The 14,308-nt window shown below is 35.8% G+C and overlaps 3 protein-coding genes across 3 annotated transcripts; 1 reads left to right on the top strand and 2 right to left on the bottom strand.

The window, feature by feature from the left end:
* Positions 1 to 371: 371 nt before the first annotated feature.
* On the bottom strand, positions 372 to 1,094 carry LOC143550031 (putative membrane-associated kinase regulator 6). The gene has a single exon (XM_077040769.1). It carries the CDS (start codon positions 1,039 to 1,041, stop codon positions 436 to 438), a length of 606 nt encoding a protein of 201 aa, XP_076896884.1. The 5' UTR covers positions 1,042 to 1,094; the 3' UTR covers positions 372 to 435.
* Positions 1,095 to 4,904: 3,810 nt separating this feature from the next.
* LOC143550050 (pescadillo homolog) lies at positions 4,905 to 8,768 on the top strand. Its single transcript, XM_077040791.1, has 13 exons — positions 4,905 to 5,007; positions 5,097 to 5,182; positions 6,108 to 6,356; positions 6,458 to 6,583; positions 6,664 to 6,748; positions 6,836 to 6,946; positions 7,027 to 7,120; positions 7,199 to 7,425; positions 7,494 to 7,601; positions 7,674 to 7,795; positions 7,877 to 8,096; positions 8,165 to 8,371; positions 8,512 to 8,768. Exons 1-13 carry the CDS (start codon positions 4,984 to 4,986, stop codon positions 8,599 to 8,601), a joined length of 1,749 nt encoding a protein of 582 aa, XP_076896906.1. The 5' UTR covers positions 4,905 to 4,983; the 3' UTR covers positions 8,602 to 8,768.
* Positions 8,769 to 9,506: 738 nt separating this feature from the next.
* LOC143550042 (uncharacterized) lies at positions 9,507 to 12,966 on the bottom strand. The gene is made up of 5 exons (XM_077040783.1): positions 12,831 to 12,966; positions 11,909 to 12,000; positions 10,901 to 11,035; positions 10,762 to 10,827; positions 9,507 to 10,226 (listed from the first exon to the last, which is right to left on the bottom strand). Exons 1-5 carry the CDS (start codon positions 12,964 to 12,966, stop codon positions 9,564 to 9,566), a joined length of 1,092 nt encoding a protein of 363 aa, XP_076896898.1. The 3' UTR covers positions 9,507 to 9,563.
* Between the last annotated feature and the right edge of the window lie 1,342 nt (positions 12,967 to 14,308).

Here is a 14,308-nt window from a genome sequence, read left to right as displayed (position 1 = left end):
ATGAACTATAAAAGTGTTGATTTTACATTCCACGTGATGTGCTTGTGGTCCTGTTAAACCTTTGCTTAGTTGTTTGTTTTGGTGTGGGTCACAACAGCTGGAGTCCTCAGCCAATCAAAGCTCCACTTGATACATACAAGTTACAACTCTCAATTATATATACACTTACAACAAGTCACATATATGTCAATAACACTTGTTTGGTACCAAAAAATGATTCATGAAAATAGTTAAGCAACATTATAAAACCGACATCGATCATCGGTCAAAAACCGACATTACATCCGATGAACATTTTTTTGCAACATGAACTTTACAAACATATATATTTGCCTAGGCATATGCAAAATGCAAATATATACATTCCTTTCCTTAATTGTATGTATTATATCAAAATTCAAATCAACAACTTTACAAAGTAACAGACTGCCTAATTCATAATTTCATACCAATGGTTTTCTTGCAATGTACAACCGCCTCATGAATCGAGCTCTCCGAATCACAAGATCTTCTAAGATTATCCGCCCCGCTTGTCCTAGAACCCGAAGCACTTGAGCATTCCCAATTCTCGACTCCTTTTACTTTGCTACTATGCTCGGTCCGTCCACGTGTCATTCTACACCAAAGTGGCCTAACCAAGTCCAAATACTTTTGAATTATTATTTTTGGTAACTTGTTACACTTACGTAACGACACTGATCGGCTTTTACGAAAACGCCCTTCCCTTTGAGTGGTCGGAGAAACAGGAATAGTGTCGGTAGATGATGGACAATGTGGTTTCGAAGGAACCACGATGCCATTTACAATGAGCTTATCGGCATGAACAAGAGTCATAGGGGCTTGATAGTTTGGCACTTTGAAGTCAAAATCTTGATGAACTAGAAATCGTTTAGAGGGTGTAAGGTTAGGATCCATCTCGATGAAAGACGAGCCATCAAACGAGAGTCTAAAGGAGCGGTTCGGGCTATCAAGGGACGGGTTTCGGTTTACTAACCAAGTGTATGAAAAGCTCTCAACGGAGAGTGGTTGTGAATCTTCCATAGATGAAAAAGAAATCTAAGTGCCAGCGGTTTAAATTTCAAAGTGTGGAAGTGGACGTTATATTTATTAGATGTCCTAAACTATATATAACTATAAAAACACAATTATTTTGTGGTCCTTTCTATAATATATAATAAATAAACGACAAATGTGAACCCTACACATGATGTAATGTCGCATATTATGTTTTTTATTATTAGGAAAGAGCAGGCATTGGTCCCTTACCTTAAAAATATATTGATAATGTGAAGTATAAACCACAAACAAACATAAGTTGAGACATAGATACTTATCTTCATCTTGTGAGAATTTTCATGTCATATAATTAATAATTAAGACATTATATTTAAGACATTTATGATTTTACGAATGAAAATTACCAAATGATTTTTCAATCAATTTTCGTGTCATATAATCAATAACTAAGACACTATATAATTAAGGCAATTTATGATTTTATGAATGAAAATTACCAAATGATTTTTCAATCATTACTAAAATAGAGAAAAAATGCAATACAATAACCACTTAACTTATAAGAATACAACAATACTTATTTTTTCATGAAATCGATCCCTGAATTCACATCACAAGATCTCGAAATCGTCAACATATATCAAATTAATCATTGGTTCATCGAAATAAACAATTTTGGATCGTTAATCGATCAATTTTTTACTTTTTTTTCACTAAAACCGTTTTTGAACATTTTAATTTTTGGCTGAGCGTTTTAGGTTTTTAGTTGAGCGTTTTAGTATTTTGCCTTTGTCCGTCTCACGTACCTATCGTACGTTAAGACATTATTGTACAGTACCTCGACTCTAGTAAAATAATCCAAATTAATTTATATTTTATAATGTAGTTGTGTGGCATAGAGGACCCTTTAGAATAAACATATTAATAGACCAAAACAACCAGAAAAAGATGTTGAAATTAATGGCTAGCTAAGACATGTGATCATCCATTCTATTTCTACAAGCAGGGCCCTGGATGGAATCTTGAATTGTAGGATATAATAAAGTGTAACCAGATTATGGTAATTAACATATTATATATCAGCCAACTCTAAAATACAAAAAAGCCAAACACTGGTCCCCCTAGGCTGTTGGGAGGTAAATGGACATGAATCATGGTAAAATAAAGAAGAAAGAGACTCCAAACCAAATGGTCTTTTAAGGACAAAAGCAATTTGTAACCAGATTCATGTTACTTGCACATAAGTAATTATAACTCATTGTCTTTCAAACAACAATTAATGTGCAACCGAATGCATGAACTCTATTTCGGGTTTATGGCTAACAAGCTAGGGTGGGTTATTAGCAAATGTTTGAAAATTTTAATTACTAAGTTGTAATGATGCAAGAGAATGATCTTATCTTAATATCCTTTGTACTGTAAATGGTATAGTTTTAGACAATGGTATGGTTCTAGCTTACCGAAGTTTTCAATTTTAGTTTAGTAATGATGGAGATAGATTCGACATTTTAACACCGGTTATAATATAGGGTGAGGCTAAACATGCATGTCGTACAAACTAAATAATCACTCTTAGTGAGTAAAAGCCATACAAACTAAAGTTTCAATAATGATGGAGATAGATTCGACATTTTGACACCGGTTATAATATAGGGTGAGGCTAAACATTAATGTCATTCAAACTAAATAATCACCCTTAGTGAGTAAAAGTCGAGAGATGATGTGACAAGTTTAGTAGAGGAGAGGACACGTCCAATAAAAACCGTAAGAGAAAATTTAGGCATATAATCCTATAATAGATAATTTATTTATACTAGTCAGGCTTCCCATTTCCCACAAGGAAAACAGCTTAGAATAATCACTCCGACCTCACACGATTCAATTGCTATGTGGCATGTCATACAAACTAAAGAAAATTTCTAAATGCATGTGATTTCAAAAAAGTTTCTAAAAACAATTTCATGATGTTACTTTGAAGGTTTTCATTTTTACTTTTCTTAATGGTGTTACTCTATTTTTTGATATTTAATGATTATGAACATAGTGTCTTATTCCATGGCCATATAAAAAAGGATATTGTTTGGCAATATAAAAAAGGTGAACATGATATTATACACCAAATAGATTTATCTTTCAACTAGGATATTGCATTTCTCTTAATAATTTTACACTTACATCTTGATCACCCATGTTTTGGATTGTTTAATTTGTCACAATATTAAGTAAGAATATATTATAGAAATGGTTTTATTAATTACCTCTATTTGTAATTTTGAAATTTCATTAGTATTTAAATTTGACATCTTCGGTAAACTGGCTTCAAATTTTTTATTTCAGTGGTTAAAATAACATAGAAGGAGACTAATTAACAAAAGTAATTACTATTGAACACTTTAAAATACAAATAAAATAAAATAAAGCCAAAACAAAAGGGTAATAAAGCGGAAAAAGTTATAGGGCTAGAAAGCAGAAAATAATAAATCGGAATATTGGTGCCCGTAACAAATATTTTAGATGTCATATTCATTCTTTGATAAGAACAACTATATTATTATATACTTGTTTATTAAATACTGAATTATACAAGTTTATCAAGCACTTGTACATATTATCTTTGACTATGTCAGTTAATTGTTTCTATTCAACTTCAATGGAACCCATTCGAAGTTTTTGATATCAAGAATATAACCAAAATGTATAAGAAATTTGCACATATTAGATGAAACATAAGGCAACAGCAATATAGCACATGTTAGATGATAGTTGAGGGAATAATGCAATGATTTCAACTGTTCAGAAAAGAAATAAAAATAAAGAGGCGTCGGAGGGGACACTAGAAGGAGGAGGCGTCGATGGGTGAACGGGCTAAGGGCAGTGAGAATCACACATTATTATTATATAAAAAAGGATTACATAGTAATTGTGTTTTTAGTTAAACCAATACAAGTTTTTATGTCAAAAGCTAGTGAGAGCTCCCATTATGACGTAGAGTAGTGACGTAATAAGACATTTTTCACTTTTTAATTAAACTAATACTAATGGTCTAATTAAATGACCCAAAATATTTCAAATGAGTCATTTTATGTTGTTTTGAAAATTACATGAATTAGTTTTTGTCAAATATTTTTATTAAATGGTCAAAACAATATTCCGATCTATCATTTTCTGACCCGCTCCAACCCGAAGCAAAACATCATTTTTTTAATTGACCCGTTCCGACCCAACTAGAGGTGCACAAATTGGGTATTAGAAAAACCCGGGTTCAGGTATGGAACCGGGTTCGGGTATGCTCGGGTATTGGAAAATCGGGTATTAGCAATACCCGGGTCGGGTCTGGGTCCGGGTATTGCCTCTAAAAACCATACCCTATGTATCGGGTTCGGATCAGGTATAGAACCGGGTATTCTAAACCATTTTTCGGGTTTTTTCCGGGTATTTTTCGGGTACAGATTGGAATTTTTGAGGGGTTGCACTTTTTAGGGGTATTTTTCGGGTATTTTCCAGTTATTTTTCGGGTATAGATCGGGTATTTGGAAAACCCGGTTTCAGGTATTGAAAAAACCCAATTCTGGGTATGGAACCGGTTTGGGTTTTCGGGTATTACTGTGTACAAATCGGGTGCGGTTCGGGTACAGTTTTGATACTAAAATGCATACTCTATCCGTACCCTACGGGTAGGATCGGGTTCGGGTATTAAAAACCCGGGTATTCCAGGTTTTCTTTTAGGTCCAGTTCCTTGTTCAAGTTTTCCTTACACCTCTAGACCCAACCCAACTCATTTGTCACCCCTAACTATAGTGATACCTAGCCCGTTTATAACAGAAAAATAAAAAGCCCAAGTAAACAATAACTTGAACAGGCCCAGCTTGTATACTCCATATTATATACCGAAATTATAAATTTACTAGCAGAACTCAACTTTTAGGGTTTATATCATATCATATTCAACCGTGGTGTTCAACAGCCATGCCGAAGCACTACCGACGTGCCGTAAGCTCATATCAAACAATTATCAGCTAAATTCGTCGATTAACCTGTTGTTGTTATGTTGATGATTTGACTTGTGATTTGCTGCACAGGGGAAGAAGAAAGAAGGTAACGCCGCTAGATACATCACTAGGTCTCAAGCTGTCAAGTATCTTCAAGTCAGTCTCTCTGTCTTCAGGTACTGATTATTATTCTGATTCGAATATTCGATGTACATTCTATTTATGCCTGTGTGTGTATATGTATATATATGTTGATGTATAATAAGAGTTGATTATAATGGATAGTTATTTAGGTAAATGGTGATATGTATGAAGTTGTTTTCAATGAGTGGTGATAGAAGTCCAATTGGTTTTTGGCTTTGTTTTAGGGGCTTAGGGCTGTAACTGAACTGAATACGGCCTTGTGTTCATGTTCGTATTTTAAGCTTTTATCGGACAGGTTAATGGTTCGCAAACACCTAATTGAATGTAGTTTTGTGTTTCTTTTTTAAAGGAAATAAACTCACGGTCTCAAATGAACATAAACGGTGTTTATTTGATTCGGATAATTGAGAGTTGTTAGTGTTAGTGTCAATGGTTAGGATTCGGCTACCAAGTACCAAGTTTTGGTGTTTTTTTAACATTCATGTTCACAATGTACTTTACGAATAAATTAATAATGCTTGTATATTTTTGTTTTTTAGTTAACGATTTTGCTTTTAAGATTAGAAAAGTGGTTAAAAAATGTATCAAAAAAGCCTATAATGGACAAACATAAACAAACAAATACCTTATTGAAAGTTCACGAACACATCCTATGTTCGTGTTCATTCATTTAGTTAGTTGGGCAAATTTTCTTTTTTCGTGACTGTTCCATTTATTAATCGGATCAACATAAAAGAACATCCAGCCAAGCAGTTCGCCGAGCATTTGGTTTGTTGCTGCCCTAGTTTGTGTTATGCGTTTTATTCTACTATTTATTTTGGATGAATTTGTTTAGCTACATTTAGTACACACATCCACTTTTTTCTGTGAAGGTGTTTAGTTATTAATGAATGGACTTGGATAAAATATACATGACTTACTAATAGTTTTAATGTTTTGGGACGTTTGATTTAATAGGAGATTATGTATCTTCAAAGGCGTGTTCCCGCGGGATCCAAAGAAAAAGGTGAAGGGAAACCACCATACTTACTATCACATGAAGGATATTTTGTTTCTTAAACACGAGCCGCTTCTTGATAAATTTCGTGAGATGCGAGCATATGAGAAAAAGGTCAAGAAAGCAGTGTCTAAGAAGAACAAGGATCTTGCTGAACGGCTGTTGACAAGAAAGCCTACTTACACTCTTGATATGCTTATTCGAGAGAGGTTGGTGTTTTATCATATCCAAGTTTTAACCTTTTTACTCGCTGCTTTTAGTTTCTTTTAGTTTTGTCACTTTCTGATATGAATTTTGTGTCTGGCTTTAGATATCCGAAGTTCATTGATGCGTTAAGAGATTTGGATGACTGTCTCACCATGGTACATCTTTTTGCTGCCTTACCTGCTATAGAAAGGGAAAATATTCAAGCAGAAAGAATCCATAACTGTAGAGGGTATGTGTTGTCACATTGATACTAAAATCATGATTTTCTTTTAAGAAAACATTATAATAATGGTATATATGTTTCATTAGGCTAAGCCTCGAGTGGCAAGCATACATTTCTCGCACACATAAACTGCGAAAGGCTTTTATATCAGTGAAAGGAATCTATTTTCAGGTACAATGATTCTGACATCAGTTTTTATTTTATTTTATGTTTGTGTAATTTTAACCAACTTGTGTTCATCAATTAATATGCGTTTAGGCGGAAGTTGAAGGTCAAAAAGTGACATGGTTGACTCCTCATGCACTCCAGCAAGTCATGCCTCAAGATGTGGATTATAAGATTATGCTTACCTTCTTGGAGTTTTATGAGGTTTGTGATCATCAATCAAAGTTTCATACTCTGGTTATGTCTCTAACTGTTACTTATGTATACATTTGTTTGATATGCAGACTCTCCTTGGTTTTGTTAATCTTAGGCTCTATCATTCAATTAAGTTGAAGTATCCACCTATTCTTGATCCTCGATTGAAAGCTTTAGCAGCAGGTAAGAACCTGAACTTACTATAACATGATTTAGTTGTTGCTTGTGAACTCTTTTGAAATCTTTAAACTTTGTGTGTAGATTTATATGCTTTGACAAGATACGCTGATGCTAAAGACCGAGCAGTTGGAGCAAATGATGAAGAATCTGAGCTTAGGTTAGCACAACTTCAGGACCAACTTCCTGCTAATGAACCTGGTGCATTAATGCACCTTGTTGAAGATGTTACTGATGATATTGAAGAAGATGAAGACACAAAAGCCTGCAAAACACTCTTTCAAAATAAAACATTTTTCTTGGGTCGTGAGGTAAGATTAATGTTTGTTACTTTTAACATGCAACAATTTTTAAAATGTGTGTTCTTTGGTTTTTTCAGGTTCCACGGGAATCGTTACTGTTTGTGATTACTGCATTTGGTGGTGTGGTTTCGTGGGATGGTGATGGAGCTCCATTTGAGGAATCTAATCAGGACATTAACTATCAAGTATGTTTGATGAATGTCATGAATCTTATTTGAAATCAATATTTCATCATCTTATGTTAGTGTTTTTTGTAGATTGTGGACAGGCCGACCCAAAGCCACCGGTTTATTTCAAGAGACTATGTTCAGCCACAATGGGTATTTGATTGCATAAACGCGCGGATCATACTACCGACTGAAGAGTACATGGTTGGGAAGTAGGTTTCTAAAACTCCTCTTTTTTATTACTTTGAATAGTTAATGATATTTTGGATGTTAAAACATTTTGTGTTCAATAGGGTTCTACCACCACATTTGTCACCATTTGTTGACAATGAAGCAGAAGGGTATGTACCTGAATATGCAGAAACCATAAAAAGGCTTCAGTCAGCTGCGAGAAAAGAAATCCTTCCAATGCCTGGTGGCGAAGAAGATGGTCTTGAGAGTGCCCAGAATCTACTTGCTGAAGGGGTCATTGACAGGACAAAAGCTAAAGAAGCTGCTGAAAGAAGACAAAAGGTTGCTACTTTGTATTTTTAATAAATTCTTTTTATTGAAATGGTTATTAAACGTGTCGGTGGCTTCAGATGGCACTTGAAGAAAAGAAGTATCATGAAGAACTAAAGAAGGAAATGATAGGAATGCAGCACACTCAAACTTCTAATATCGATGAGATTAGAAACAATGGTGAAGATGAAGCGGGCCCGTCTACACGGCAGCTTGTTGAGGATGATGAGAATATGGCCATGGTTTCAATGTCCCGTAAAAAGCGAGGACTTTTGCAAGCCATGTTGGTAAGTTTAATATATAAATAGTTAGAAGCGTAGTTGATAAGTTGCGTCTTCTTCATACTAAAAAGGCCGAAAGTGGTTCTTTTTGTTTATAGTTATCTAGCATTTCACATTTACATAATAACATTGGTTTGCATTTTCAGATATCAAACGAAAGGAAAAGGGTAAATGTGGAAACGCTCGAGACAAGGAAGAAAAATCTCAAAAAAAGCAAGGGAAAAGAATCAGAGTGAAAGCCGATATATGTCGTGTTGCTGGTTATGCAAGTGGTGAATTAAGTTTTGTAGTTACTTCTTTACTGTTGCTGTTTAGCTGTTTTTGGGAATTGTTATTTTTATTTATCATACTCTGTTTCTTATGCAACTTGTTGAAGTTTGGTATTTTGAATTCTATTACAAACACTGGTAGCTCATGGAACTTGTTGAAATTTGGTATGCTGAATTCGCTTATTACAAACACTTGTGGTTAGTCTGCTCATTGAGACTACTTTTTCGAAATAATTTAAATATATCAGAGTAGAACCAAGAGAACCTTTGTTATGCTTGTCAGGTCAGGTAGGCTCATGGGTCAAGACTGGTCATTTTGATTCGATTTTAGAAGTGTTGACAATAGAGTTGAATACGGAACATGAGTTATACCTGATAGGTAGGGCGGGCTTAATGAACCGAGACTTTTAAATTGTCTTGCCGAAGATACGGGTGAGAATGGCGTTTTAAAAATGGTCAGTTCATTCATTGTAAGAGAGTCGGGCGAGACGGGCGATGATTGTGACTTGTGAGGAGTGGTTAAACAATATTTTTAACTAAATACACAAATTATCCCGAAAATTTGTTCACTTCTTACAAACGCGATATGTCCAATTCCTCATTTTCATAATCAATTAAACAATATTTTTTTCCCACTCGCATCCACTAAAAATATAGGATAGAAGATGAACAGTAAACCCCAAAAATACGAAGTTTTTCATATAATTTTGGGTTAGCAGAGACTCCTATGTACGAGTAAAATTAACCATAATGTCGCATATATTTTTTTATAATTTGGGTATATGGATGGGGATGGGCTATATTATTCGATAATTTTATTCCATGCACTGAAATATAATAAAAAAAATTATGTATAAATTTTAATACCAAACAGTATCTTTGTACAAGAAGTATAAAAATAAATAACAAATTGAGACGTATGAGAAAAACTACTTCATAAGATCTATGAAAACAAATGCATTCCAAAGGGTATGTAAAAGCATTGATGGCAGTAAGTTTCTTGACCGCGCATAAACCATGCCCATTACTATCCCAAGAAACACAAGCGGTAACATTCTCTGCATATTGAAATGAGCCAACGCAAACGCTAAAGAACTCACCAATATCGAGCACCACAAAGGCATGTACCTCGTCAACGAAGGGAGAAGAAACCCTCTAAACACAATCTCCTCCCAAACTGGCGCACAAACCGAGACAACAGTTGCATAAAGCGCCATTGCCACAGGATCCCGTGAAACGATTGACTGCTCAATATTTGATACCGTTACTGGTGCGAGAGGACGCATTGGCAGTAGATTAAGGTTGACTTGTGAAAGACAGTTGACCAATGGGAACATTAGACATCCTAGGCCTACATCGAATAACCATATTCCTTTGAAGCTAAATTTAAACCAATCTGGTGAAAGAGGACGGAACGGTGCGAGGCAGCGATGGAGGATTGCGATCCCTGCAACGCCCACGTCTGTTAAAAGACTGTATAATGCTTGGCCTCTGTATGTTAAGGCCTCTTTTCTGAAACCGGCTACGTGTGCTAAAAATGGTATTATCCATGACCCTACCAACCAGAACGAGGCAATCCAAAGAAGCATCACCTGTGCATTATTAAAGTTAGTGTTGATTCTTACTGAAGTGTAGGGGTGCAAACGAGCTGAGCTACTTGAGCTCGGATCGATAAAAAGCTCGAAACAAGCTGAGCTTTTTCAAGCCCGAGCCGAGCCTAAACCTTGAACACAGCTTGTTTAGTTATTTAGCCAGAGCTCGAGCCTTGTATGGGAAGCTCGTTTAAGCTCGTTGAGAGCCTTAACGAGCCTTGGGTATTTTTCAGTATTACATCTTTTGGACTTCTATGTATTATTTCACACTCCACAGCTGAGCTTTGGTTGTTTAAGATGCTACACAAGCTCGAGCCAAGCTTAGGCTCGTTTAAGTTTTTTCTCAAAATATATAAAAACAACTAGAAAACGTAAAGAAATTAATTAATAAATAATAAATAAGCGAGCTCGGGCTTGGCTTGTTTACACCTCCGAACTGAAGTGAACAATGCATAATTGGTTGACGTGACGGTTGTCAACATGATAAAATATTATGAGAATTAAAGTAATAAACGAGAAAAGCAAGTGGTTTCACCTGAAGAATGGTCTTAGCTGTCCACGGGACGGTCCATGGTTCTGTACTAAATATAGCATCTACAGCCTGAAAACAACATACTTGGCTTCATTCATAACCGTCACAACAACAGTAAGTACCAACTAACTGCAATAATTACCTTCCTGAGTTGTGAAGACCAATCATGCTTCACATTTAATCGGTTTGGTTCTCGTTCCACAGAATCTCCTTCTCCTCCCGTATCGGGAATACCATAATCCAAGTTTTCTTCTTTGAAGCATGAGAATCGCCAGTTCTACAATAACATTAAACCTAACCGGTTCAAAGAAATATCAAGCTTAACTTTGCTAGTCATCGATTGTCTTGTTGCAAGGATAAACAAAGACTCAACTACCAGAAAGTGAATACCGTTTCATTCATTATTTATCTACAAGAAAATGAACATCATTTTCTTACTTTAAGTAAAAACGGTTTTAAGCATAAATCTGCTATCGTTTCCAGCTTTGGTTCAAATTATTTGTGAAACAGTGGTAATAACGAGTTTGGTTGAACGTGTATCAACGAACATACGATCCATCCACCTGATATGAGCCGCATAAATTCCGCCAAATTATACAGTATTACTCTATGAGGCACGTATAATATGGTAAAAATGTCCATACAGGTGGCAGGACCGTCTCCTAGAATCGTGACAAAAATTTGGCTTGAAGGCGAAAAAAAATTTGGGCCTTAAATTGGTTGAGTAATTGGGTTTAAACATTAAAAATACATTTTTTTCCCCCAAAAATGTATATATAATCTAAAAAAAAATAAACATTCGGGCCTATCGAGGTGTCAAGCCTGTGACGGTCGACCAACAGGCCCTGCCTCATAGCCGGCCTTGACGGGCGGGTATAAAGGCTCATTTAACTTTACTAAAAATGAATGAGATGAGTATTTTTTTTCTGAAGCCACACCGGCGGACCGCGGTACTATGTAAAAGTTTGCCTAATAGTTTATATAATGTGACAATGTTACATGTCTCTAATGTGACAATTTTTTCTCTAATAAGGAAACTTAAGAGAATTCAAAAGTGCAGGATTACAAGTGTCTGAAAAACTAAAATTTATAAGTACAAGTCAATCGTGTGTAGGTACGAAATTAAAATAATAAGTAGTTAAGTTTACACATGTCTCAGAGGTCTTGAAGAATATAAACTTAAGAGGTAAGATGTCCGATATTGAAGTGAATTAGTATTAGAGTTAATTGCCCGTTTGCCCCCTGTGGTTTGTCAAACTAGCACGTTTGCCCCCAGTGGTTCCGAAATAGCACCATTGCCCCCTGAGGTTGTTTTTTTAGTACCCGGGTGCCCCCAAACATGAACGTCCGTTAGTTTTCACCGTTTGGTGTCAGAAAGTTTAGGGTATTTTCGTCTTTTCACCGTTTATTATTATTATTATTATTATTATTATTATTATTATTATTATCCCTGCAACACTCTCCAGTGAACCAAACCCCCAAATGGTAACCTGCTGCATCATCAATTCAAACCACCAGCCATGGAACTCAATTCACCAAACCCTAATCCACATCCCAAATTGCAAAACCCAATTCGATATCAACCAAATCCACACTCGATTACTCACTACTGGCTTCATCAAAAGCCCTTCTTTAACCACCAAATTGATCCTCAATTTCGCCAATTCTCCACACAACCCGTTAATCCAATTCGCCCGATACGTATTCTTCGCCCATTTCGTTCCAAGAAAGCTATATACACAGGACCCATTTGTGTGGAATGCAGTAATCAAGAGCTTTTCACATGGGAATGACCCGAAACAAGCTGTGGTTGTTTTGGGTTTGATGCTCGAAAACCGTTGTTGTGTCGATAAGTTTACGGTTTCCTTGGTGTTGAAGGCGTGTTCGCGGTTGGGGTTGGTTAAAGAAGGGATGCAGGTTCATGGGTTGTTCAAAAAGACTGGAATTGGGAGTGATTTGTATTTACAGAATTGCTTGATTTGTTTATATGTGAAATGCGGGTGCGTTGAGCTTGCGCGCCAAGTGTTTGATAAAATGCCTGAGCGGGATTCGGTTAGTTTTAAACTCCTTACACACCTCCGCCAACTTCTCCCTCGCCTCCGCCATCATCTCCACCTCCACCGCACTCGGCTTCCTTCCGCCTCTCATCTTCCCAAGCGTCGCCAACACCAACACTATCTCCGCCACTCTCTTCACCTCACTCGTCATTTTCACATCCTCATTACCAGTTTTCACCTTCTTATTACTCAAATTTGGGTTTTGCAATTTGGGATGTGGATTAGGGTTTGGTTCACTGGAGAGTGTTGCAGGGATAATAATAATAATAATAATAAACGGTGAAAAGACGAAAATACCCTAAACTTTCTGACACCAAACGGTGAAAACTAACGGACGTTCATGTTTGGGGGCACCCGGGTACTAAAAAAACAACCTCAGGGGGCAATGGTGCTATTTCGGAACCACTGGGGGCAAACGTGCTAGTTTGACAAACCACAGGGGGCAAACGGGCAATTAACTCTTAGTATTATTATAATAGGGTTTATACTTGGGTCTTGGTGTAGAAGGAAGTGATATGCGAAAAGAAAGAGGTTGACTGCAGATAGGTGATGTGCTAGTAGTAGCAGACATGATGGATGGTTTGTATCCACCGGAATAATAATAATAATAATAATAATAATAATATTGTTGTTACTTACATGATAATGAATGGATTGATATTAATATTAAATTTTATGGTAATAGTAGCGGCGGCAGTGGAAGTTCCGGCGAGTGTAAGGACGAGGAGGCATTTGGTGTTTGTGTGTTTGGTTTTTGGTGGCTTCGAATGTTCTAGAATACTAAACATTATCTCATCCACTAAAACCAAACTATGCTAGAACCAAACTAAAATATTAGTGTCTGATTCGGTACAGTTTTGGACTAAAACCAAACTAATAATTTAAATTGTGGTTCTGGATTTTTGAAACCATTTGGTTTTGATTTTTTAGGTTTCGGTATTTGTTTTGGTTTTGGTTTCCGCCATTTGAATTTGAGAATTTTAGGTTGAAAATAATGAATTTAGGTATAAATAATTTTGTTGATTTTAACCAAGTGACTGTTATACATTTGGTCAAAAATATTTTAGTTACATATTTATTAAATGGAGAAAGTGAGCATGGAGTTGTTAATGATCTAAGCTTGGGTGCGAAACCCCGAAAACTACGTAGTTTTGATTAAAAATTTATTAGATCTTAATTTAAATTCCTATTTTTAACAAAATTGCACACACAGATAGGCAAGGTTTTCTCTCTAATAAATCTTCTTTTCACAAACATATATTGACTCGTTTATCAATTCCTCCAGCAAGCCTAAAATCCAATCGATGTTATAGTTGTTCATGTATAAACAAAATCTTCATCTTCATCTCCAATTAGACTGAATTCATCTCCAATCGATGTGACTAAATCGATGTTGGCATGTATTCATCTCTGATTATATCGAATTCTGAAAATCCGTCTTCAATCAGGCCATCTTTTCAAATATGTCTTTGGCTGGTATGTTAATTTTACAT

The sequence above is a fragment of the Bidens hawaiensis genome, unplaced genomic scaffold (genome assembly GCF_021521415.1).
Source record: "Bidens hawaiensis isolate Kalapana, Puna unplaced genomic scaffold, B.hawaiensis_p1.1 tig00015918_1, whole genome shotgun sequence".
In the NCBI taxonomy this organism is placed as follows: Eukaryota; Viridiplantae; Streptophyta; class Magnoliopsida; order Asterales; family Asteraceae; genus Bidens; species Bidens hawaiensis.
The sequence above is the reverse complement of the archived record's forward strand: the minus strand, read 5'-3'. Positions and strand labels throughout refer to the sequence as shown.

Excerpts from the sequence above, each read along its gene's own strand:
- LOC143550031 (XM_077040769.1), bottom strand. The coding sequence starts at position 1,041 with ATGGAAGATTCACAACCACTCTCCGTTGAGAGCTTTTCATACACTTGG.
- LOC143550050 (XM_077040791.1), top strand. The coding sequence starts at position 4,984 with ATGCCGAAGCACTACCGACGTGCC. Across the intron at positions 6,947-7,026 it reads CCTTCTTGGAGTTTTATGAG|ACTCTCCTTGGTTTTGTTAA; the intron begins GTTTGTGATCAT and ends TTTGATATGCAG. Across the intron at positions 8,097-8,164 it reads CTGCTGAAAGAAGACAAAAG|ATGGCACTTGAAGAAAAGAA; the intron begins GTTGCTACTTTG and ends CGGTGGCTTCAG.
- LOC143550042 (XM_077040783.1), bottom strand. The coding sequence starts at position 12,966 with ATGACGAGTGAGGTGAAGAGAGTGGCGGAGATAGTGTTGGTGTTGGCG. Across the intron at positions 12,001-12,830 it reads GGAGAAGTTGGCGGAGGTGT|GGGGCAAACGGGCAATTAAC; the intron begins GTAAGGAGTTTA and ends GACAAACCACAG. Across the intron at positions 10,227-10,761 it reads CAGCTAAGACCATTCTTCAG|GTGATGCTTCTTTGGATTGC; the intron begins GTGAAACCACTT and ends AATAATGCACAG.